Here is a 27,139-nt window from a genome sequence, read left to right on the forward strand (position 1 = left end):
ATTTCTAAATCTTGTCCATTTTTCTCACTTTCTGTGAAATATGTCTTCTTTCTCTCTGAGAGAGTAAGTCATTCTGTCCATCACATTTATTTCCTGCACTATATCTATCCACTGTCTGTGTCTGGGTGGGTCCATTTTAAGCCAATTTCTAGTGATGGCCTTCCTGCCAGCTGTAAGCAGAATTTTGACCAAAATAATTATCTTCCTTCTGCACCACTTTGTTTATATTGCCCATGTATAAAACAGAACATTTATTGTGCATGGTATATCCTAAAACTTCACCCAGACATTCATGTTTTTCATGAAGAGTGACATTTTAACTTGTACACTGTTTACAGGTCTGAAGAGGTAAAACAATTTGTCTGAAAGATGTGCATATTTTTCTTTGTTTCCTACCCCAGTAATCATCTTGCAACTTCTTGAGGGGTACCACCCGGCTGGTTGGGACACACTGGGCTAGCAAACGACCATTTTAGATGAATGACTTTATATAATCTCCACATTTACATAGGGTATCTTTATTTTGGACAAAAAAATAAGATACGCTAATGACAAATAAAATATTTTATGTCTGCTGTAAAAAAAAACAGCCCATTGTAATTTTCATCCTCAGTTATCTGCAGTGGTGGACAGTAACAAAGTACATTTACTTGAGTACTGTACTTAAGTACATTTTTTGAGTATCTGTACTTTACTTGAGTATTTGGGGTTTTTTTGTATTTTTTTAGAAACTTCTGACTTTCACTCCACTACATTTCAAAGACAAATATTGTACTTTTGACTCCACTACATTTGTCGTTTTTGAGTTTTAGGCTAAGAAGAGCTTTGCAGTCAGCTGTTGCTATTTTTTCTTCTCTAAAGTGCAATTGGCCACATGTTGTTCCTCACAGAAGGAAACCAATCACAGTACCCGCCCTCAACTGGGATTGATGTAAAAGCAAAAATACGTCGTCCAGGGTTAGGTTAGTATTGCGCTCTGTAACAAGAGCAAGCACGCTTTCCCTCTTTCATTCAAACAAAACGCATGACGACAGCAGGAGAAAGACGAAAATAAATCTCAAGATGTTATTATAGTTAGAAAAAGATAAATAATTCCAGGTAGGCTTTTAATGTTGGATTGTATTTATCAGGGTGAAAAATACCACAAAATTAATGTATATACTGCCCCTGAAGCCAGAAAGAAATCTCAGTTATTTACTTTGTACTTCTGAATACTTAAGTATTTTTAAAAGCAAGCATTTCAGTATTTTACCTCGAGTAAAATTTTGACTGAGCAACTTTCACTTGTAGTTGAGTAATATTTGACCAGGAGTATCTATACTTTGACTCAAGTACTGGGGTTGAGTACTTTGTCCACTATTTCTTATCTACATAGTCAACAAATACTTGACATGAAGTCTTTTTAGTAAGAATGTTCAATATTTGACTATCTCTGTTTGGACAGCATTAACTTGTATAATTCTGTGTAGGAAAACATTTTAACTGACGACGGGCTGTGAAGTCTGTTCATATTTATAGTGCGTCTCTATTAAAAAGGTTATATAAACTGAACATACTGTACACGTTGTTGGACGATTTGTTCAGCTTTGAACACTAGGGGGAGTCCTCTCCACATGACATATCATGGGCTGCTTCTTTAAATCCACCCTAAAGCATAAAGTGCACTGTGTCATTCCTTCCCATAACACTGTAAAGATTTCCTACAATCCCGGACCTACTCCAGAGACAGTAAATAATGGAACAGCAGTGGCCAGTTTGATGGAAAATAATGATTCACAGCTCCATTAAGCAAAATCTGACCTCCAAAAGCAAAGAATCTGAGAGCCCATGTGAATCTGTTTCATTGTCAGTGGAACAACTTCACTTCCTCCTGATTATATATGTTTTGATGGACTGGTCATTCTTCTTCTTATTATTATTTTTTAACTTAATTGCTGGAATATCAATCCAAATTGTATTTTTAGGGTGGATTTTCCCTTTAAAAATATCAAAGGCAATCCACCCAACAGTCTTTTGATGTAGATTACATCACATTCTGGAGTCAAGGATAAACTTCAAACATTAAAATAAAACTGCAAAGGTTACATCACTTAGCCTGATAGATAGATAGATAGATAGATAGATAGATAGATAGATAGATAGATAGATAGATAGATAGATAGATAGACTGTGAAACTATTTTGACCATAGCTCCATATCTTAAAATGTATTTCACTATTTTAGGCCTATATTTTATTGTCTTAATTTAGATTAGTTGTCTTCTGAATCAATTAAGTATTGATGTGCATATGTTTTTTTTTTATTATTTATTGTCAAATTCTTAGTATCTAGATGTATTCTGTATTTCTTTATTTATTTCTGTAATCTGTATGTATTAACAGTTAACAGTCTTACAGCTGTGAGAAACCTTTATTTCCGCTACATGCTCTTTTCTGCGATGATATCACAAAGGAAACTTAAGGCAGACGGTCTAATAATAACTAATAACACGTCTGTATTTATATATGTATATATAAAAGACCCACAGTTTGATTTGTTCTCCACCTCCTCTGTCTGTCTCTAAGTTCCATCTTTTCACACTGTGTACCGGCCCGCTTAAACGTGAAGCGCTTCAGCCAAATTATGCAACAGCAGCAACTCCTGCCGGCCTCCTATTGGTTACTCAGCGTTCCATCGCTGGGGCGTGGCTAGAGTATTTTCTACACCCCATTGGCCGCGTCCTCGGAGGGGGCGTGTCAGCTGATTTCATTCACAAATCTAGCAGCGGAGCGTCCCTCCGACATGTGAATATCGCCGTATTTATACTGATGAACACATGTCCCGGCTCCGCAAATGTGAGCGAGGGAGAGCGACGCAGCCTGGGTAGAAGAAAGAGGAGTTTGTCTGGCCCTGAATAGACAATAATGTTTGTATTGATTCATGGCCACATTGTACATTAACTTACATTGTTCTGTATAGAGGTACTGCTGTTGTATTGCATGAAGGAAAGTCTTGATATTCGATACGCAACAGTTATGAAAATCTGCCAATGCAGAACCAAGCAGAATGTCTATCTTTAAAGAACCAGTAAGAGACTGATGCAGACATAGCAGTTGAAAATACTGCTGAACTAAATGATTACTGTGTACTGGGCTGCTTCAAATCAAATAAATAATGCTTTCATTTTGAAAAGCAATAATTTAATAGCACTGTTCCTGCTTGTCCTGCCATGAAATATGAACTGTACTGTCAAGGCACTGAAGCTATGCAGTGGTGGAAGGTAACTAAGTAGGGGAGACCAGGGACAGCTGTAAATTTTTACATTTTCCTTTGTAATGCACTTTGTAACATCTTCTCACATAATAAACACACATATATGTGTGCTATTTAATAATACAATTGGTATATTTTCACTGATAAGGGCAATACTATAATATTAAATTTAATGCAATAAGTCAATGTTACATTTTCACCCTTAGTGATAATTGTAACAGTTGTTAGGGGCAATTGTAACACTGAAAAAAAACAGTCATATTGACTTACTGTATACCAAAAAAGCACATCTCAGAGTAATCACATTACTATTGTGGTATCTAACCATGTTAGTTGGGTTTTGGTATAGGGTTATAATTATTTTAGATGTCAAGCATCATATGCATTCAAAGGAAGGTTTATTTATATTTTTCCATCATAGTAACTAGATTTTAACGATTTGAATTGAGTTAAGAGTATTTTGTAATTTAATTTAGTGAAATATGTTTATTTTCTAATCAAAAAGTATGCCAAGACACACAAACAAGGTGCCTACATTAGGCCATTTGGCTCCAGTGCTATTGTAACACGGTTGCCCCAACAATTCCCCCTGATCTTGCAGCCATGACAAAATCTTGCATGCTATCTGGCAGCACCTTTTAGCATAGTTTATTAATATTAATTTTTTTAACTAACAGCTTGAAGATAAAATTGATATAAGTTTAAATTCGCAGTCATCTCAAGACAACAGAAGAAAAAATAACATACCTCTAAAAAGTAACTTTCATACCTCAAAATCATTTTTTTACAGAAAACTGCTGAGGTAAAATGATCCTGCTCCTGAGCATGTACAGAGTACGTGTCATCTCTCTAGCTTGTTCCTGATTAGAGGAGTTGAGAGTGTTACAACTGACCAGGTTTTTCTATTTTATGCAGCTTTATACTTCTACTCAACTGCTGTACATTTCTGAGGGGGTTGTGGGTGACATGCAGCCGTAGGAGTCACAGCCTCAGTACATGGGGCGCACGCTCTCCCAACTGAGCTACCAGGCCACTGACTACTTTTACTTTTGATACTTGATTTAGCACACATTTTATTGTTAATGATTACATACTTTTACTTAAAGGTAAGTCTGCAGAGACCCTGCCCTCTGCCTGGATTTCTTTATTTTTTCTAATTGTTTTGCTGTGTTTGGGACATTTCACCAACCCAAAACACTGCTATTTGATCTCCTGATGCATTTATAAAGAGGTTGGACAAATCCTATTGACTCTACCTTTAAGTGCAGTTTTGCATGCAGGACTTTTCTTTTACTTTGACTTAAATAAGTCATCTGAATACCTCTACCATAGGGCATATGCAACTATGTATAAATAATAGAAAGGGAATATATATCTCATTTTTGCCTATGTTTAACTGTAAAATTCCTCTTGAGAGGAGCGTGAAGAAGAAGTCTAGCCAAGCAGTTGCGGTTCAGAGAGGACACGACAGCAGCAGTGTGTAATTGTTTCCCAGCTGTCCTGGTTTACAGGTGAAACGTGAGATGCTGTTCGGCCTTTGCAACCAGAGCGCAGACAGTTTACAGTTTAGTCTCTCTTTAGGCCCCTGTCTTCCCTCAGGCGGGTCAGATTTCTGTTTTGGTGTCTAGCTAACTCTCCCCACACCCACTCACGCATATGGCCTTACAGGAACTCCTGCATGTTTTCACTACCTGAATGCCTGCGTGCTTCCACAATGAGCAAGACTTCAAAAAACAAACACCATTATAAGAACATTAACAATATGACATTCAATATGAGTGAATATAATAAAGCTTTCTCAGTCTCACTGTGATATAAACCACAGGATCGCCTGCTGCATGGGTCTTCGTGTCACCTGAGGACACAGGCCTCAGCAGTGAATCTACCAGTCATTTACACTATATTATAACTTAAGAGGCAGCGTTAATGGTTTGATTCCAGAATTGTATCCTTCCCTTTCCACCTTGAAAAAAAAAATTAAGTAAGGCTGTATTTTCCATAGTAGGTACCAATTTCATGCACTGCACTTTGACCCAGTTCATCGACAAAGGCACAATCCATAGGGTTAGGCCTACCATGGTCACTCCTATTGAATTCTCAAGCATGTCAATACATGTGATGAGAAAAAAAAAGCTCAGAAACCAGGTGGGGGTTGGGACCAAAGCAGGGAAGGGAGATGGAAGGATGGAAATAATGGGGGAGGTCTTCAACACCCATGAACTCAGAGGAGGTTCATTGGGTTCATGTGTCGCAGAGGAATGCTGTGGGGGATGGAGAGGCTTTTTCTACTGACCTTGTGCCTAAGTACACACAAGCAGGAGGACCCTTTCCCTTGGTTTACTATTACCCAAAGGTTAACTATTATTATGTTGTGACAATAAAAGGGGGTGGTGTGTTCACCTGGTGTTAAGGTGAGTGGGCCCTGTATAATTACATGGCTCAAAGACAGGTATTGTCGCCCAAACAAGGACCTATGCTGTTATGCATGTGTGTGTGTGTGAGGAGAGGGGTCGGTGGGTTCATGTGTATGTTGTATGTATAGCGGGGGAAGGGCAGGGCAGTCCCTTCATCCCTGACATGCAAGGTGCTTACGGCATCCACCACTTTTCATGGTTTAACTTTGCATTTCACATCTAAAAATACCAGTAAAAGCCATAATAACTGACCTGCAATAAACATCTTGAGAGGAGAGAAAATGTATATGATGAGTTTGGGGCAGATGGTGTGTGTGTGTATATGTGTGTGGTCTATAGGACTGGTATACTGCACTGCATGTTTCAAGTGGGGGTCACTGAGTTCACTTCACACTAACCTGCAAGAGGGGGAGGATGCTACATGCTACACTTGCTGCATTATGGTCAAATCCTTACAACTTCAATTTTGAAGTATCAGTGATACAGGCTACAAGTAACCATTATTTTCATTGTTGATTAAAGTGTCAGTTATCTTCTTGATTCATTAATTAGTTGTTTGGTCTATGAAATATCAGAAAATGGTGAAAAATACTGATAAACGTTTCCTACAGCCAAGATGACCTCAGATGCCTTGTTTTGTCCACAAATAAAAGATATTCAGTTTACTGTCATAACGAGGTAAAGGAACCAGAAAATATTAACATTTAACACTCTTCCCTAAAAAAATTATGCAAATCAATTCATTGTTAAAGCTCTATTAGTGATCTTATTTCAACAATAGAGCTACAATGACACAAAAGAGCACAAAATATCAAATTTTTATACATTTATATATAGATTATCACATTTTAAGTATTTTTTTTCACCCTTTTATTCCATTCTTTAACCATTTTGTGCAATCTCAACAGTGGTAACATTTTTAGTAAGAGAATGTTGTGTTTGGGGATGTTTTGGCACTAAAAATCTGAGTCACAGAGCCTGTTTGTCAGTTTACTTCACGAAACAACAGAACACAGAATATTGAGATCTTTTCAAATAAGACTGCAAGAATACACAGAACTAAAACAATATAACAATAACACATTTAGAGTGAGTTATATTAGCTATGATATCTCAGATAGAGTTAAAGAATTGTGCTGGAGTAATAGGTTGACCTTTTCCTGATGATGTTGAGTAACCTGTCCATTAAAAATAAATATGATATCCCTGGAAATGTCACACAAGAGCCTTATTAGAAAGGCAGCAGAAAAGATGAGGGAGCCATGGAGGTGTATATTAGTGTTCCTTGGTTGTGAAAGTTGAATTGTGCCATTGAATCAAATAGGGCTCATTGATGTTGCTGGGAGACAGACTCTGCAGCCTGTAAGAGAGCTCTGTTATAATGTTATATGGTGATAATGACATGGTCTGTGTGGTGAGGTGTGACTGGACCTAGTCTGTTGAGTGACTCAGGACTAAGAACGTCCCCTGTGGTGCCCCCATGTTCAAAAAATGCTGCTAAAGTGCCCTCTTGGATTACCCTATGTTGGATAAAACATAAAAAAGTCACCACTAGGGTACCCTTCCATTGCTTTTAGGGTGCCTTTCCAGTGGACAAAATGTGAAGCGTCCTCTACAGTGTCCATAATGAGGACAAAGTGTGATGATGTGACCTCTAAGGCGCCTGGTGAGAGACTGTGGTGAAGTGCCATATAGGCTGCCCACAAACAGTTGGCCTCTACTTGCCTCTATAGTTAAATAGTTAACAGTTCCCTGTATGTTTTTTATTACAGACGTGTAGTAGTTGTAATAATTACATAATGAAATAATTCTAATCTAAACAAGAGCTCGGAACTGTCTCACCATAAATGCATCATAACTTTTCAGCTGGTGCCCTTTTCATTTTTTCCACTGATCTTGGACCCAATTTTTTCCACAATTTAACAAGGAGTTTCCTGAATATGAACTCTTGTAACCTGTAATTTACTAGCAGCATGGACTACTTCTTGCTGCCATCCAAGACATTACATCACAACAGAAGATTCTAGATTAGGAGAGAAGATTCAGTATTATTGAAACCACTAAAACTTAACATGCCTACATTGTATGAGCTTTAATGAAGAAATGACTCTGAAAAACCTGACATTGCATGTCTCATAAGTGTCAAAAGAACTGACACTTAAGTCTGCCAATGTTCTATAGTGATGAAATGTCCCTTCCTTCTTTTTTGTTCCCTTGTCCCCACCCATAAATGTTTGTTGATCAGAGCTGTTTTTGGTTTTGTTTGTTCATTTTACTATTGCTTATACGTTTATTTTTATGTGGAAAAAAATAAGAACGTCTAATAAATATATGGTAAAAAAAATAAATAAATCAAACCCAAATCAGTGTGACTAGTGTGCTGGGTTGCATAAGGTTTCTTCTCTTCAGGCGCGTTCATGGTGTGCATACTTCGTGTTTGGGGGGGAGTGTGTGTGTGTGTGTGTGTGTGTGTGTGTGTGTGTGTGTGTGTGTGTGTGTGTGTGTTTGTGTGTGAGTATGAGAGAGAGATGAGGGGGCGGGGTAATAAATATTGTGAACATCCATCAGATGCATAGAACATATTGTGCATCTCTCGGGCCGACGCCGTAATGCGTGCGTGCGTGCGTACGTGCGTGTGTTTACACCCGCTCGGTCTCTCGCTGTAGTAGAGCAGCCCTGCCCGACACCATACACACGAGCGACACATGAGTGGGCAGGACCGTGAGTGCCCGGACTTCCGACCAATCCGCGGCGAGTAAAGCCACCACTGGCTGGAGGGGTCAGCCAATGGCGCGCCTCATCGACGGGACAGCAGCCAATAGAATGCGCGCAAAACGTGGGCACGTGGATTCCCGCACATGTTGATGCTCGTAAACTGGCGAGAGAAAGAGCTAGCAAAGACAAACCGATGAACGGCCCGGCCCCGGCGGTGTGTCAGAGTGAGCTGAGGCTGCTGGGCGATGCTGCTCCAGCTCCGGACTGTGTGCTGACCGGTCTGTCGTATCACAGTGGAGATAGAGAGAGCCGTTAACGAGTGTTTCTGGCAGCTGCTAGTTTCATCCACCTTACTGAAGGTGAGTATCTCCAACGGTTCTTTTTGTTTAATGGCTAAGTTGGCAGGCTAGCCTAAAGGAATTTCCTGTCCCGCAATATCCTGTATGTATGTGCCCCCCGGTACAAGCTGATAATTTAGCCAAAAGATACTTATTTCGTGTGGCTTTGTTCCGTATACATTTGTTATTAAATAATTATTAAGTAATGTTTTATAGGGCTTTTATATAGGCAGAATATTACATTAATAGATCACGTTTTCTCCTATTTTTGATATTTTACTCCTTTGTCATGTCACCTGGCTTGATTTCTTATGTTTTAAATGCTGTAGGTTTGTTAGTAATGAAGGGAACATTTTGTATAGAGATATGCGGTGTGTTAGTTCCTGTTGTGGGCATCGTGGTACGCAGGCACCGACTGACAGCCAACACCTGAGACGCAGCCTCATGGTTCATGCCTACCTGTGCAGACTGCACCCACACATACACCATCACTAGACCTGCTACTATTGATTGGTTGTCAACTATTAAATGAATTGCCAACTATTTTGGTAGGGCTATTTTTTTAAAGATAAAATGTCCAGATTTGTCTGATTTCAGCTTCTTTCAGCTTCAATATTTTCTGGCGTCTTTACTCCTCTTTGGCAGTAAATTTTATATCTTTGAGTTGTGGACAAAACAAGACATTTGTGGACATTATCTTGGTCTTTGATTAATATTTCTCACCATTTTCTGACATTTTATGGACCAAACAACCGATTAATTAACAGAGAAAATTATCAACATTAATCAATAATGAAAATAACTGTAGTTGCAGCCCATCCCACCCACTCTTCCTACATCTCAATCCCTATCCCATCCACTTTATTATGCTGTGATCTAAATAACAGACGATGTATAGAAAAATTAGGAATAAGGAACAAATCAATTTATGCAGATGCATGTAAACTATGTGACACTTTCAGAGAAACAAATTAGCCTCAGGGGAAGCCAGCCATCAGACTAAAATGTGAATGGCAGGGCATTTTGTGTGTTGTAAAAGCTGAACAGCCTTGTTGAAATGTTTCTATATTCCTGAAATGGAGACATTGTGTGGACTCAATGGGTGGTTCTTGCTCTTTTTCGCCTGTGTGGGCACACTGCAAAAAATTGTATCACTCTCCTTTGTCTCTGATTGAGTTTAGACTTTATTTCTCAAATTGATAAAAGCTGTGTTGGTGTGCGGACTAGTTGACCCCTCTGATTTCCCTCCTATGTGTGGGTGGGATCAGAGATTACACATAAGGGGAAAGAAAAGGCAAAGAAAGATGAGCTAAAGAGGCACATGGCTGGAGATACAGACTGTAAAATAGGAGAGAAGAAGGAAGAGGAGGAGGGCTGGTCTGTGGAAGAGGAAAGGAAGAGGAGCAACCAGGCTTGTGTGCATAACGAACAGGATGAGCTGAAGGGAGAGCAGAGAGAGATGAGAGGCATACAGAAATGCAGCCGTGGAGGAAAGAGAGAGGTTTGTGTGTGTGTCTGTGTGTGTGTACGTATATGTGTGTGTGTGGATCCAAGGGGGGGATGGAGAGCAAGCCCGAGACAGAGAGGAGGGGCTAGAGAGAGCACCGGAGGCAGAGAGAGAGAGAGAGACTGCTTATTCTGATTTCACTACTCTACACGCTCCCATCCCCCTCACATTTTACTCTCCTCTCCAGTCTCCAATCTCCTCAATGGGAGCCAGACATGCACTACCATTGTGTGCTTACTGCCTACCCCCAGTCCCACTCTGCACCATGTTAAACTAGGGCACGGGTATACCCACCATTTTGAGTAATTGGGGTTATTATTTTTGGGAGGGAGATGAGAAAAAATGGAGTGTTGCCAAATGGGAAGCAGTTATTTGTGTTGATTTTGTTTCCATGTCTTTTAATTCTTGTCTGTCTCCACCTCTCACTCTTAAAACATGCCGGTTTGAGCCCTTTTTTCTGTTTTCCACACTGAATTGACTGTCATAATATAACCATAACCCTCTGCTCTCAGCCCCAACAGTGATGCAGTCCCAGGGCAGCACTTCCTCTCAGCCCTCCTTCGACTCCCTGAGCTCCAGCGACAGCCTCCTGTTCAGCGACTCAGAGCAGGCGGAGGACGACACAGATGTCTTCCTGACAGACGGCTCTTCCTCTGTCATCATCGGCAGCGTGGGTGGGGCTGCAGCCAATGGGGACAGAGGATCGGAGAGTCCCGGGTCCCAGTGGACGTGCGATGGCTTCACAGATAAAGAGGATGAGGAGGAGTCGTACAGGTCGGAGAGCAGTGGCAAGGAAGAGACAGACCCAACAAGTCAGATCCCAAAATCACAGGGAGACCTGCTGTTTGCTCAAAAGGTGAGGGACTGGATGGAAGGCTCAGAAAAAAAGAGCAAGGTTGTCAAAAATACCAAAGTTTTGATACTTTTTCAATACCACATGAATTTTGGCTTGCAGCACAGCAAAACCAGGCAACATTCAGTGACTTTTTTCTGAACCAGCACTGGTGAAATTTGTTAAAAAGAAAAAAAAAATATTTTGTGTATCTAGGACTTTTTACTTTTTGCCATGGTATTGACAGAGGTATTGAGTATTGTTTTTGTAATACTAATATTGTACCGAAATTTAAAATTGTGGTATCGCGACAACTCTAAAAGCGATTGATGATAAGAGGGATGACAGAGCAATGTGCATGCAGAGGAAAGCCCAGCAGAATGATTCAGACAGCGAGGCCTAACCCAAACTCAGTTGTAATTTATCTTCTCTCCCTCTTCCTCTGTCAGTGTGCTGAGCTACAGGGTTTCATCAGACCCCTGCTGGAGCTGCTGAATGGACTGAAGAGGGGCAGATTTGACCGTGGTAAGCATCCTTACTGTACACCAAAGCTTTCAGCCAAGCATGTGCGCAGAGTGGCAGCTGAAGCTATCGATGCTGGACACAGGTTTGTATGATCTGAGTGGCCTGGGTCCATTGCAGTGGAGAGTTTCTTTTACAGCAGTCTGTATTGATGCAGCCTATCGACATAGTCCAAAGTGCAGAGTGTGAAGCGACAGTCTTGTGGCTGACTCATCAGCTCACGAGAGTTTACCGATATCACAAAGTGAAAGTGGTCTGTGCACGTGTGTGTGTGTGTGTGTGTGTGTGTGTGTGTCAGGGAGCGAAAGAGAGAGAGAGACTGTCTACATGTGCTTGGACTTTCCATGACTATGGAGTCTGGGAGTGGAAATGCTGACTGGGTTATTATGTTTCTGACTGACAGGTTTGAGCAGTTTCCAGCAGAGCGTCGCCATGGATCGAATCCAGAGGATTGTTGGGGTTTTACAGAGACCTGACAGTGGGTAAGATGTCGTCCACACTGTCCCACTATCCACATTCAGTGTTTCTAACTACTTGTTACCCATTCTCATCTTGCCTCTCCTGCCACAACAGACTACATCTTAGTTGGATTTTAGCATGTAAATGGATATTAAAGGGATAGTCAGGATTATTTGAAGTGGGGTTGTATGAGGTACTTATCTGTAGTCACTGTATTAGCTTCAGTAGATACCAGCCCCCAGTTTGAAAAAGCAGAAAAGGTCCACTTAAAAAAAAAAAAAAAAACAGTTTATGTGTGTGCAACATTTTGAATATTTTCACCACTTTACCTCACCAGCAGACAACCTTTCTGTCAACAAACCACCATTATCTATTGCTCTCTCCAAACCAACCCAACACCATGGGTGAAACCACCTCACATATTATCAGAGTTGCTGACCTACCACTGCCTCAATCTGTTTATTTATTTGTGTTATTGTGACTTTGGTGAATCTGAACTATCTTTTTAAAACACCAAAGTTGCACAATAACATAAACAAACAAACAGATCATGGCAGCTTTAGACCAGTAAATACCAGGTTCTGTGATTTCACCTATGGAGTTTTGTTGGTTTGGACAGTGCAATAACTGGCTAATATAATGGTGGTTTCCCATCAAAAAAAAGGCTATCTAATGGCAAAGTAATGTGATGAAAATATTCTAAATATAGCATACACTTCAACATATATTGATTTGTTAGATGGACCTTTTTTAAGTGGCTGAACATGTCCATAGCAGTTCATTGCTTAGCTTCCATTGCTGGTGCTCCTCTCTGGTTCTCCTACCTGAACAACATTCAGCAGTATCTACTAAACTTCATACAACCCCACATCAAATGATTCAGCTATCCCTTTACAATTGGGAGCTATAACAAGAACAGATCAGTGAGATGGTCTTCGATTCCAAGCCTCATCTCCTGTTCCATGTTTTATTGAACAGTCATTGGGGTGGGTAGAGTTGCAGCATTACACCAGCTGTGCAGAGAGACACCAAACTAAAGAAGAAAAAGTATCAAGATTTACATGCAGGACCATAAATGTCCAGATGTTTTCCTGTGCAGTTACACAATTGCATTGCCATCTGCTATTCCTCACTTTAAAATTTTATTTCCCTTTTCAACATTTTTTGCAGGGAGAAGTACCTGAACACTCTGCTCCAGGTGGAGATGATGCTGAAGCTTTGGTTTCCTCAGATCCCAGCTCAGCCCGTCTCTGCGGCCTCCAGCGTGGCTGCATCCCCAGCTCAGTCCCTCCAAGACACATCCAGCTCGACCCCTCCACACAAGCACAGGGATCAGTTACATATTCCTGTCAAGGTGAGAACATGTGTATTCCTGTATGTATAAGACAGGGTTTATGCAGGTCCTTCAAAAGTCTTAAAAAGTCTCATATCCAATAATCTGAATTTTAGGCCTTAAAATGTCTTAAATAGGATTTTGTCAGGTCTTAAAAATTGAATTATGAAGGAAACATTACTTTTATAAAGTTTTATTTAACATCGGTCTTGCCTTAAAATATGTTTTTTTGGGAAAAATTGTATGGAGAATGCCATAACAAATACAAAACGAAACCATTGAACCAGTAAACACTAATGCAAATTCTGCATGAAATACTTTGCTAGTGTGGATGTGATATTAGTCTTAAATTATCTTAAAAAGGTCTGAAAATGTTTTTAACTTGTTGAAACCCTGCTGAATCCCTGGCAAGAGCCTACACACACAAATAACTCCACCAACACAACCACAAATTGAGTTCTATATTAATTTACAAATTACTCTCCTGTTCATTTTCCAGAAGCGCAGACTAAGCTGGACAGGTACAGACTCCCCCACGCCTTCCCCCGTGCTTCTCAAGTGCCCTCGCATCAGCGCAGAAGAGAAGAGGGTGAAGCAAGATCATGACAAAAGGGGCGACCCTCCTCCTCCATCGTTGGCATCTAATGCAAACCAAAACTCACCAGATGTGGCCGGTAACAGCCAGCTAAATGAGGACACAAAGGGAAAGGACAGTGACGGCGAGGAAGTGGGCAAACTATCAAAATACAAAGCAGGTCAAACATCCGAGCCGAGCTTGACGTGGGTTCACGTGGCCCCTATCCTGTCCCCACGAAAGGCCTGTCCTTCACACGAGGGCACAGCAGTGGCAGGTAACAATGAAAACCAGCCTGTCACTGCCATCCTGCCACCCGGCAGGCGGGGCAGTCCAGCTACACAAGACAGCTCTGTCTCCTCTACCACACCCCATAAGCACCCCAAAAATCTGAAGAAGCCAATCCGGTGCCAAAGCCAGCCTGTTGCTGGACAACAATGTGAGAGTGAGACTGCTGAGACCTGTCAGGGTCAAAATCAATCGTCTCACGTCACGCTTAAGCTTTTGCCCAGGGTGTGCCCCACCCCCTTAGAGACCTGATGCACTGAAAGAGCAAAGAGCCGGCAGCCTTGCTTTGTTACATCACCGAGCTGAGAGCTGCTGTGAAAAGAAGAAGGGAAGAGGCTAAAGGCCTGTGATCATAGATGCATTAAAGAGAGGAAAGAATTGTAGGTGACAGATGTTGAAATGATGGATTATACACAACCCCCTCACCAAGACCACTAAAAAACAACAGGACATAATGTCTTAAAGGTATCAATCTGTCAAGAGTTGATCATCGAAATTACATAATAATTTGAACATTTGCACAATAGCAGTTGTGGTTGAGGGGGGATAGGAAAGAACACCTGAAGCTCAGGATATTTCCAGCCAACTGAGTGGTGATCAATAGGAGAGATTTTGAAGAATTTCGAGGAGCAAATAATAGTTTCTCCTCAGCATGAAAGCAATCAATATATTCAGAGATGACTGTTTCGGCAGACATGACTTGAGGGACATCTGAAATTATAAAAGCTGATGTCAATATTGAGAATGAAAGCTTCCAAGGTTTATTGTGATTCTAGTTAGGATTCAATCCAGAGTGAGCTGAATTTGATTCTAGCCTTATGGCGACATAGAGACACGTTTGACCTAACATTCACTTGTAGATAGAATTGAGGAAACTGGCTTGAAGAGGAAATGTGACACTGAAGTCACTGAAAACCTTGTAGCTAGCAAATTGAGAAATACGGTGTACAGAACGCAGCATTATACTGTAAGTGTGGTGTGTTCGAGTCCTTGGAGACTGTGGGAAAAAAAAAGATGTCATCAACTCACGAATGTAATCCAAGAACTGTTGGGGCACTTGGCTGGCAGATCTGAGGAGTGACATCACACCAATCAGAGGTCACATAACTTTTCTCGTCACGCTGTGGATCAAGATGTTTCTGCCCCACTCCTCGACTGCAAACTGACAGGGTCATGAAAATCCAGGGAAGACCAGCTGGAGGAAAAAAATACAAGGACCACTCAAAAAGACCTCTGACTCTTGAGTCCCACGGTTAATTTATTCATGTGTAGATCGGACACTGCATTTATTTATTGTTTGTATTTATTTATTGGGCAGCTGAATATCGCCTGCTGTGCGCTTGCATAGTTTGGCCTACAATTTTGTTTGAGGCGATTGGGAAGATGCTGTTAACAGTTTGTTTGTGGTTTTTATTGCTATCATGAGGTGGGGAAAAAACGAAGGAAGTGAAATCTTATGATTGGACTACTGTGCCTTTTTACCAAATAGGATGTGTTCAGAAAAGCATTTTGGTGCTTTCAGTGCATTCATACTGCATTTTGATTGTTTGCTTTTATTCCACAAAACCAGTACACATTCAATCATGAAAGCCTACATGTAGTCATTTTCATCTTGCTTCAAAAGTAACACACAGCATCAAAACCAACAGTATCATCAACTTTCTATCTACTGCTTAAAAACCGGCATACAGCTCTACTATTCTGATCCAAACTGCCTACATCTCCAACTTCTACACACACCAACAGCAGTGGCTACTATTTGTCATGTAGTAATGAAGGGACAATTCACCCAAAAATTAAAAATACATCTTTTTATCTCATACCTGTAGAGCCATTCATCCATTTAGATTGTAGATATCAGCTGTAGAGATGTCTGAATTCTCTCCAATATAATGGACCCAGATGACACTGACCACAGCTTTTGGTTTTCAACTTGGCAAAAATTCAACAGCACTGTCTCCTTTATGTCCTGGTCATTCAAGATATTCCATGGTCCTTGTTGTGAGCAGTTTCATGTAGGAACCATTTTCTGTCTACTGAAGTACACTAGGCAACAGAATCACCGTGTCTCATGGATGAGAGCAGCCCAGATCACATCCCTGTCTTGGGAATAACTACACCCCGTTAAGGTGAAAACGAGCGCTATTAAAGCAGCGACTCAGTATGAACACTTTGAAGGAGGCAGACTAAAAGGACCCCTATTTCTTTATTTTTTTCTGTGTCTTCACAGATCATTGATCAGCAAAGACAAAGCTCAGTTGTTCACCTGACTGGCCACAGCATTTGGGCTTAATAGCTAAAAAGCAATATGTTTTTCTTATTTTATGCATTTCAACTGACAAAGGCCTAAGAAAGAAGGAAAAAGACTTAAAAAGAAAACAGTTTCTAAATGAAACTGTTCACAACAAGGTCTGGATTGTCTTGAGCAACTGGGTCATGATTTCTGGAAAGAAACAGTGCTGCTGAGTTTTTCAAATTAATTTTTTGGTTGCTTTGAGCACCACAAGCAGAATGTCATCTAGTTCCATTATATTTGAGAGAATGCACTATCTCCAGATCTCTACAACTCACACCAAAACAATCTAGATGGATAAACAACGCTACAGGTAAGAGGAAAAATACGTACTTTTGATTTTGAGGATGAACTGTCCCTTTAAAGTGTAGCCTTCCTTTGGGGCTTTACTTTTGGTTCTGATCAACAGAGGAACAGACAGAACTGCACTTGTAGCTGGTGCTCTTGAAAACTTGAAAAAAAAGAGAAAATATAAATGTAAGGGAGGAAAATCTTTATTTGCACCACCCTCTGCTGCTGCTATTGTTCTAATTCCACTTCTAACTTTGATGTTTGATAGGAGGCTCTCTCTTTATTTGGAAATCTGATCACAATATTCTTCTAAATGTTGGAGGGGGGATTGGATTTACCTATATTGCAAAAGTATTGTAAATATTTAGACTAAAAATATTTTTAAAAATTGGTATGAGTGGTTCATACTATTTAGATAAATGAAGAAGGGGGATGTCCACGTACCAGACTCCTCCAAAAAGCACCACGTGTAACACAGAGCCACTGGCAGCCTCCATGTTACTGCCTATGTTTGCGGAGTGAGGAGTGTACAAACCCTCAGTCAAGAGATCCAGAATCAGGCATTCTTACCCCATCCCGTCTCAAAATGTGACGGTACGATGTGCCAGACGCTGTGATCAGAGGCTGGGGGGTGTCCTCCAACCCGACTCCTGTTTTTATACAGTTGTGGTATGACAGAGAAACCAATTGCACTTATTTTTTCATTGTTTATGTCCTTTTTTCATGTATGTTTTCTACTGCAGCGACCACTGCTGATTGGTCAGAAATAATGTCTCGTTTATTTTAGCTGCCTTTTCTTTTCTTAAACTGTAAAAGCTGACTGTAGTACCCCCCTTCCCCTTACCTCCCCTCCCCCACTCTGCTGCATTCGTCTGCCCTTGCCCTCTCTCCTTCATCTCCCTCAATCCCGTTAGTATCTTTTCTTTCTAAACTAAACTCTCTGTCTCTCTTTCTCTCACCCATCTTTACATGATATTTCTCTTCTGGCTACTTTTTCAATAACGATGAAAAGGAAAAAATCTTTTAATAAATGACACATTTTTGAAAGCTTATTTGTGTGCCTGTATTTTTATTTATTGTTTAGTGTATTTATTTGTTCACACATTTGGATATTTTATTTTATTTTGGATATATTTTGCAAAAATGTGAGTAAGGTTCATGTTTTGGAAAACAGCTCTCACTAAACAGATGTGTGACTCCATGGGGTGCAGATTTACAGACTGTACATTTTGGAAGCGTGTGTGTGTGGATTGGCAGGGCGGGCGAGAGGGGGGGGGTTGATGAAGGGAAGGCGAGGGTGGCAAGAAGGAGGGGCGGCAGGGTGTGAGACTACAGCCTCGGTAATCTGACTGGCAGTAGTGGGGGAGCTGGCTGATCCCACAACCAGCTGCTTTCACAGAGCACAAACATTACTGTAGCTTATATGAAGGTTAGTTGTTTATTTCATGAGATCACAATGAGTAAATACCTCCTGTAGGTAGACACGAGCCTGGCATGGATGAGTTTGTGATGTATTCTTGGTACTGGCTCAGGTCTGATCTTTGTACCCAGGCATGGTGATTTCAGGCCCTGTATAAATGATCAAAGGGGGAAAGTTAAAAGGTACCATCACTCATCTTGTCACTCATCAGTGTCCTGTTCTCCTGTAAATGCCCATGAAACTTGGCTGTGTTGCTAAGTTTTTTCACAACTTGAGGGTCTAAAAAGTCTCTAAATAAAATTGGACTTTGACTGAACATGTTCAACTCAAAAATCCCGAATATTTGAACACACACCGGGTGCCAACTGATTGTAATATTATGTAACACATATGAATGTTAATGTTACATCTGGAGCTGCAACAGTTGTTTGATTAATCAATTCCTTGTCAACTTAATGTCAGTTTAATTAATAACCAATTACTCTGATAGTTGATTAATCTTTTCGAGTCATTTTTTAACAACTATGTCCAACTTATCTGACTTCAGCTTCTCACATGAGAATATTTTCTGGTTTCTGGGAAAGTAAACTGAATATCTTTGGGTTTTAAACAAAAGACATTAGAGGATGTCACATTGGCCTTTAGAAAACTAAAATCTACAGAATAATCAATAATGAAAATATTTGTTAGTTGCAGCCCTAAACCTGATTGACTCAAACCCCAAATAACTGATAACATAAACATACACTGGTTGCCAGTTAATTATAATATTGTGTAATATAAATTGACATGATTTTACATCACAAATAGCAACTGATGAAAATCAGCTGTGTACTACTCAATGATAAAACATTTCATAGCTATTAAGGCATTAAGTTGACTGCCAGAAAATTAATCAGCAACTACTTTGACTTAAATATAATGATTGTTATTTTTTAAGCAAAAATACCCTAAAAATATTTGCTGGTTTCAGCTACATCAATATGAGGATTTGCTGCTTTTTTCTGTTTTCTATCATTGTAAACTGCATGTTTTTGGACTGATGATCTAACTAAAAAAAAATCTGTCATTAACTTTTTGAATATTAAACCATTAGTCATTCTTTTGTAGTTCTGAGTGAGTTTTCGATTGTATAAACACCAAAATGCATAATACAAAATATTACATTGAGTCAAATATGAACAATTGTCAAAGTAAGTGAAGCTAAACAGGTCTTGGCATTAGACAGTGTAAAAGGAGAGAAGAGAAAAAAAGGAGGACACAAAGCACTTGTACAAATACAAAAGGGTAAATAACCTAAAATGCTGTGTATTGACAACATACATTAAGTAACATACTTTCCTTAAAGGTCAAATCAGTGGGATTTGTCAGAGCTGTTTGTACGCACCAGAAAAATAGCTGATAGTTGAGTCTCATTTCCAGGGTGTAAAATATCGACATTTGGGGTTGGTAAAATGTCCTGAGCACAGCAAAGTAATAAGAAAAAAAGGAAACAGGCAGAGGGCATATCTCTGCAAATATAGATACCACCACAAACTTCTAGTGAGTCATAAGTGATGATTGAGAGGGATTATGTTTACATGAGTCTATTTAGTTTTTTAGGAAAAGGTTACATATAATGCCTTTAAGAATGTAGGAATATTTTCATTCCTTTATGTTTAATCATTTAATCAAGAAAATAATTGTAAGATTAACTGATGATGAAAATTATGTATTTGCACCTCTCATAGGACATATTTAATCAAATATTAAATCTAATTTGACCAAAATTCCTGAATTAAAAATACTGTAACCTTCACCATTTTCTCTCCACTCCAGCTTCACATCCATGGATACTACACGTACATGGGCACAAGAGTGGCAATTTTTAAGAGGGTGTGGTTTGATTCCTCCCTGCTCAGACAGGATGAAATCACCCATGCTGCACGTACACATACAAACACACACACACACACACAAACATAACCAGAGTCATAAACACAGATGCACACGCGAGCGTGTGCCACTCCCCACCGCACGCTCTGACACACTGACTGGCTGATTCTGTGATGGGCCTGTCTCTGACACACTGACTGTGCTACGTTACAACAACGGAGACCGCCCTCCCTCCCTCCTCCCCTCTGCCTCCCTCCCACTCAGCCCCCCCTTGTATCCATGCAGTTTTTAGCAGAGAGAGAAGCCCTTGCCCTCCACCCCCCCTCCGCCACTACTACTCCCCCCTCTTCCTTCTCTGGAGGATGGAAATGAGGGGCAAGAGGAAAAGGATGAGAAGAGGATGTGTGGAGGGCACACGGAGGAGACCTGACCTCACTCAGTTTTGGGGAACATGGAGGACATTTGTTGTTTTTCTCTCTTTTTATCAATAATAATGTTTTTTTTTCTTCATTAGCTCCACCCTTTTTGTGTTTGTTTTTCACGTCTACAATTTTGTTTGGAATAAAGTTTTAAAGTAGTCTACATTACACCACACAAACAGAGAGAAAATTCATTGTTATTGTCATTTATGTGCTCAGTTGTTCTCACTTCTCAGTCCAGCAACCATGTGTTGGACTAATTGAGCACGTGTGTGTCCGTGCATCAATAGGATTGTACATAATGAACTTAGTGCCCCTCTTATCCCTCACTGTGTAGCTTTTAATTGCGGCTCCACATCCCCTTATTGGTTTTAACAAGTTAATGATTTAAGGGTGTCTGTCCACTTCTGCTGCATGTGCTGAAGCGAATGACACAATGAGGTGCTTATTCACTTATTCTAAAACTCCCCTCCCCCATAATTCACTCACTGCACTCCAGTAAAACTCACATGAGGGGAAGCCACACTGTGACTTTACAACTGCACACACACACACAGACTCACACACTTGCTCTTACTCACCCCAAGTCCTCAGGGGGTTTTAGTGCCGACTAGTCCCAAAACAGCCTCGATGTTCATTAAAATTGCACAGTGGCCAGCCCTGTGATGGAAATCTGAGCTACTTTGGAGTCATATCTGCATTGCTGGAGCTCAGTGACAGGCCTTCCTTGGTGTGTGGGGTTGGAGACACTGCCCAGTCCACCATCTGTGGTGCCCATCACTGTGATGTCACCAACAGGGGACACACAGTAAACAGACAGAAGATACAAGGCTACATTTTCAAGGACGCACGTGTATCTCGTGACATTGTGTGTGATATTTGGGGCACGGTCGACCTACAGGCAAATAACATCCTCATCCTTTTTTTTTTTTTGGCCTGAATGTGTTCTCAGGAGCCTGCTGGTGATGACGCCATCATACACGACTGCTCAATTATTCAAGTACAGTGAGTGAAAGGGAAACACCATGTAGAATGTAGTGAGGACAGGAATGAAAAGGCGAGTAAAGAGGCATACTTTGCAAACACAGAAGGTTATGAATGAGAGACAGGAGAGGGATAAAAGCTTACACTCTTACACTTAGAAATAAAAGTGCTAAGGATCATAGGACTATAAAGGGCTTGTACGGTTCCACCGAGAACCCCTCTAGGGTTTTTATCCAGAACCTTTACACCTTTTAAGGGTCCCAACCAGAACCCACCCAGGGGATTCTCCCTTTATATTCCAAGGGTTTTATCAAGAACCCACCCAGGAGGTTCTACTGAGAACCCTTTTATATTCCAAGGGTTTTATCTAGAACCCACCCAGATGTTTCAACCAAGAACCCTTTTATCTAGGGTTTTATCTAGAACTGTAATGGAGAATCTGTTAGTCTGATCTTGTGTATTAGTCTGACCCTTGTTGAACCTTTTGCATTTTTGTATTCGCCTGTATAAGTTCATGTAAAGTGCAATCTGGCACTCTGCTGTCTATATCTAACCGCAGAACTGGTTGGAACCAGCCCAATGTAGCCTTAGTTCCTTTCTAAGAAGAGAAACTTACAATGATAGCTCGCTCCTTCTACTATAAAAGAAGCTCGATTACATCCTGTCTTTGTCACACTTCTGCAGACTGCTTGCACTCTGTATAACTGTTGACAATCTTTGCAAAGAATAAACTACAAGAAAGACAATCTATTTCTTAAGTCTCTTATTTCAAGATCTCACCAATTAAAATTTCCACAATAGAACCCACCCAGGGGATTCTACCCAGAGCCCCATATTATGGTGCAAAGAACCCCTGACACACCCTAGCCAAAAGAGTTCTTCAAGGATTTGAACAATCTTAAAGAACTCTTTCTTTCATTAAGGGTTCTTTGCGGGGCAACCCTGTACCTCAGTTTGTAGAATGTCCACCCCACGTATAGAGGCTGTCAATCCTCTGCAGTGGCTGCTGTTTCGGCTGCTGCCTGTGGCCCTTTGCTGCACGTCATCCCCTCTCTCTCCACCCAGTTTCCTGTCTGCTCCTGAGCAAAAAGCCCAAAACATAACTTAAAAAAGGGTTCTTTGGATGAAAAGAGTTCTTAATGGACCCCCAGCCTTACAAAAAAAATCCTAGATACACCATTTCTTCAAAAAAGGGTTCTTTAGAAGCACATGCTTATGGGTAGAACCACATCCCTTCAGTAAGAAAGCATTTGGAACCTTTATTTCTAAGAGTGTGCGGTGAGTAAGAGGGGAACACCATGTAGTATGTATGTAATTGAGGACAGGAAAAAGAAAGGTGCATAAAGAGGCAGCGTTGGGGTTATGAATGAGAAATAAATTGAGATAAAAGCTCACACTCTTACTGGACGACTTGGGATTTGGTACATGCACGTGGACTGTGATCCTGATACATACTCTGAGGTCCTAGCAGCCCATGTGTGAAGTAAAGACAGTGGAATCCCCTGAGATTTTATCCTCCAGCATGATTTACAGCCCCTGTCAGATACAATGAAATAAAACTGGGTCAGCATGATGAAATATATCATAACCACACACTTGATGAATCAAAAAGCCATGTGAAGGAACATGGGGAGCATCTTAAATAAAGCCATAAATTATGCCCTTATGTAATATTTATAATGCACATTAGTACACTCAGCTGACATCACATTGTGATTTAATATGTTGAGGATGTTGTGGAAAATTGTTCAGCAAATGAAAGGAAACATTTGTGCGAGACTCAACAATTAGTGCTTTGCTGATATTGGACCAGGATTAACTGCACACTAAATGCCTGGCATTCCAGTCATATAATAGATTAATTCATACAGCTCTCGCCACACGCCCCCATTATGCTATTTTACACTTGTTTCAGCTGCACAGACGAGTGGAAGTCGCTGCATGCCAGTGTGACTAAGAGCATGCGTGTGTGTATGTCTGTGTGCATGTGATCCTGTGTGTGTTTTGTTTTTCTCTGTATACTTGTATAGAAATATCTGTGGTATTGTCATATAATGTGCTGAGGTGTCATTACATAATAGAGTTGGCTGGAGAGGGGGGAGGAGGGGGGCAGACAGCACATGTGAGGTGCCAACGAGGAATTCAGGTTGGTGGTAGTGGAGGTAGCTGGATGGGTAAATGGAAGTGAGTGTGTTGTTTACTGACCTGCTAATCATTTGATTACAACCAGATTATGGTATTACTCGTGTAAATGTATATTTAACCAGGTTGATTTACCAAATTAAGGTCAAATTTGGAGCGAGAATCATCTGACTGACAGATGGGCTTTATGTATTTATCTTACAATTACTGCCTTGGTGAAGGTGCAACCCTCCACTTCATTTACATATGTCTGCACATTGTGTTAATGACAGCAAAGTTGAATTGAATTGAATATAGTGCTGAAATGACTACTTAATTGATTTGTCGAGCAACAGGAAATAAACCAACAGCAAACTTCATAATTATTTAAACCAGGGATTTTCAAAGTCAGAGACTATGAGACTCCTATTAGACAAAGCTTGGAAAAAGGCACACCCCCTTGGTTTGCTTGTTTAGTTTTGCTCAATTCCTGGATGTCTGCTGGATCCTGATTGTGTTATTTGATTCCATAAAAACTTAACCACTGAGCCAAAATAGCCTCATATTGCTGTTTTACATAAAGTCGGACACCATCAAATAGATAAAAAAATATATTCTGTCCGCTGTGAAAGTGGGAAAAACAGTAAAATTCCCTAAAATTTGTGAACTTCTGAACTATCCCTTAAATAAAATCACACACATTTAGGCTATTATATGATATCTCTTTTTCATAACAAATCTAATACCAAAGGTAATATTTTTTCAATGAACCCCCCTGAAACTGTTTGGATCCCCCTGGAGAGGCCCACTACATGGTGGAATCTTAAAAAAAATCTTGTTTTGTCCAATCAATCATCCAAAACCCAAAGCAAATCAGTTTACTGTCATAGGAGACAAAATATAGCAGCAAATATTCACATTTCAGAAGTTGACACAATCATTTTTTTCTCCCAAAACTAACTTAAAAGTTTAAATAAAATTACCAGATTATCAAAGCAGTTGTTGATTCAATTTTCTGTCTATCCACTAATCAACTATTATCTCTTGAAGCTGCCTTGCCCTGGTTAATTCTTTTCAATTTTCTTTTCTCATTTTATTTACCAGCTAGTCGCTGTCCAGTTCTCTTTTACAATATAGGCCTATATAACTTAGCTCCATTTCTCACAGTGTTTTGGTCTGCAGATACACCACAAAAGGTCATAGAGTGACCTGGATCCGAAGTTGTGTTTCTATACACAAAGAAGCTTGTGTTAGTGGAAAAAGCTCACGTTTCAGCATCCAACAAATAAGTATACAGTGAAAGTTTCTCAGATGTCCTCCTCTACTCTGTGGTTCAAATGAGAGGTTTCCTTTAAGCTACCAAATATCATTCCAGATACCAAACTTGGGTACTGCAAACCATGTAAAAGCTCAATCTGGTTATACACATAAATCAGGCTGCAGTGTGCAATGTAAACATGGATGTAAACAATGAGTAAGTGGGTGAGAACCAGACGGTGAATTGTGGTGGATGTGTCCTTCATGAATCAGCATATGAAGAGGTTGATGATGGGGCTGTGCTGTTCAGTAGGAGTAACTGAATGTAGCTTTAATGAACGGCTGAACTCCTGATGATAATTATTATTCTGCAGAAAGACCATGTCTGGCAAACTAAAATATACTGTGTATATGCAGTTTATCCCGACTCTGGATGGCTACAAAAAACATTAGCTCTGTGAGTGAAAGCATGGACGTGGATTGTTGTAGAGGAGGAGTAGGGGTTAGCAGACTGGTGTAGCCTCGGGCTCACTACTGCATTCATGCTCGCACTACTACAACTGCACCCAGTTGACCCACATCATGCAAAGATAGAGAAAAAATGAGGGGGTGGGACTACAGGGGAAGGAAATAGAGATCACATGATACTCTCATGTTTTTACCAGGGGGACAGGCTTCATGACTAATCTTTCATTTGTTAGGCAACAGTTAGGCAATGTTTCACTCGTGACTGAGTAGTGATAAAACTATAATCTCAGTTGTACTTTTATCTGGTAAACCAAGTTCCATGCCACAACCACAGGGGAGGAAATCGGAAATGGAGAGTATATAAACAATGGTTGTGGGTTGTTCTCTCCGTCTTTTTTTTCACATTACCTTGTTAATAAGCTATTCGTCTAACATTGAATCCAAATGCATTTAATATGTCAACTTTTCTGTTCAAATTCAAACAAATAATAATTATGTATGCACAATAATATTGGCAGAAAATTGGTATCATAGATAGAGCCCGAAACAAACATTTTGGCTGATATGACAGGCCAATATGAATGTGCTTGAATTCTATGCGTGTGGCTACATTTTCAAAATCACTGTGTTTTATGTCGGCATCTGCCAGTGAGCCAACACAATAAGAATTCACAAAATAATATGTGAACTCCACCACAGGAGTGACTTGATGTTCTCTGCAATAAAAAAAAAATATTTACACATATTGGTACTGGTATCGCCCAAATGAGTTGGAAAATACTGGCATATTGGCATGACATTAGCTCTTTATCAAAAGTAAATCTTATCTGACTTAACAAGATTCAACACCTTAATAAATGAACCAAAGCTGCAGGACAATTGAAAGTCCCATAACTGTTAGAAATTAAAAAAAAAAAAAAACTCATGTGAGGCATGGACATAGATTGCAAACACCTCATCTCATTCTCCCCTTCCAAATGTGTAAGAAAAATACAGTGGATGCAAAACCTGCAGAGAAAAAACAATAAGGCTGTATCTAGGGCCCAGTGTTTGGTTTGTTTGTTCTGGCCTACTGTAGAAACATGGCAGAGCAACATGGCTGCTTCTGTAGAAGAGGAAGATCCTCTGCCTTCTATATGGCTCATTCTAAGGTAACAACACAGCAATTCTTATTTTCAGGTTATTATACACTACTATAAACACACTTATGAATATTATATTTAATTTCTGCCAGTAAACTGAATAACTTTGGGTTCTGGAGAAAACAAGACATTTGAGGACATCACCTTGTAGGCTAGTTCAGTAAAATCTCAGTGTTATAACAGTAGCTTTGCTTGAGTAAAGATTTTCAGTACTCTTCCCAACATTGCCTGTTGGGCAGTTAAGAGTGCAGTTGCCGTTACTACCTTTCACTGATTTGCTACATTTAGTAAAATACAGCAAACGAGGACGAATTGTAAGTCCTTATACTTGAGTATTTTCATTGTTATGCTTGCTTAAACTTTTATTTGAGAGGTAAGCTAAGTAGATTAGCAAAGTCACTGGGTAAGAAACAACTTCTTCCACCACTTACTTGATATTAACAACTGAATGAAACTTGTTTTCAAAAGTTACAAACTTTAAAAGAGAGTATCGATTATTTAAAAGGCAGATTTTTTCATTACAATTCACAAAAAAGTGTTACCTCAAAAGAGCCTGAAAGACAAACGGGCCAGTGACAGTCCTATCATTAACGGCTAGGTGGAATCAACGAACATTTCAGTGCGCAGAGAAGGTC

The 27,139-nt window shown here is 40.1% G+C and overlaps 1 protein-coding gene and 1 long non-coding RNA gene across 3 annotated transcripts; one reads left to right on the forward strand and one right to left on the reverse strand.

Annotated features, from left to right (window-relative positions):
* The first annotated feature begins 8,600 nt into the window (after positions 1–8,600).
* Positions 8,601–15,699, forward strand: LOC146321519 (uncharacterized). Of its 2 annotated transcripts, none has more exons than XM_084726719.1 (6): positions 8,601–8,740; positions 10,739–11,082; positions 11,508–11,583; positions 11,984–12,062; positions 13,210–13,393; positions 13,872–15,699. In XM_084726719.1, exons 2-6 carry the CDS (start codon positions 10,750–10,752, stop codon positions 14,484–14,486), a joined length of 1,287 nt encoding a protein of 428 aa, XP_084582845.1. In that variant the 5' UTR covers positions 8,601–8,740; positions 10,739–10,749; the 3' UTR covers positions 14,487–15,699. The 2 variants fall into 2 exon arrangements, with proteins under 2 accessions (XP_084582845.1, XP_084582844.1); XM_084726718.1 differs by lacking the exon at positions 8,601–8,740 and adding an exon at positions 9,654–10,220.
* Positions 15,700–16,722: 1,023 nt separating this feature from the next.
* LOC146321520 (uncharacterized) lies at positions 16,723–27,139 on the reverse strand. The gene is made up of 4 exons (XR_014771402.1): positions 27,047–27,139; positions 22,972–23,052; positions 21,114–21,312; positions 16,723–18,387 (listed from the first exon to the last, which is right to left on the reverse strand). It is a non-coding gene; the product is annotated as an uncharacterized LOC146321520 (long non-coding RNA).

The sequence above is a fragment of the Lutjanus erythropterus genome, chromosome 9 (genome assembly GCF_056507025.1).
Source record: "Lutjanus erythropterus isolate fLutEry1 chromosome 9, fLutEry1.hap2, whole genome shotgun sequence".
Lineage (NCBI taxonomy): Eukaryota > Metazoa > Chordata > Actinopteri > Lutjaniformes > Lutjanidae > Lutjanus > Lutjanus erythropterus.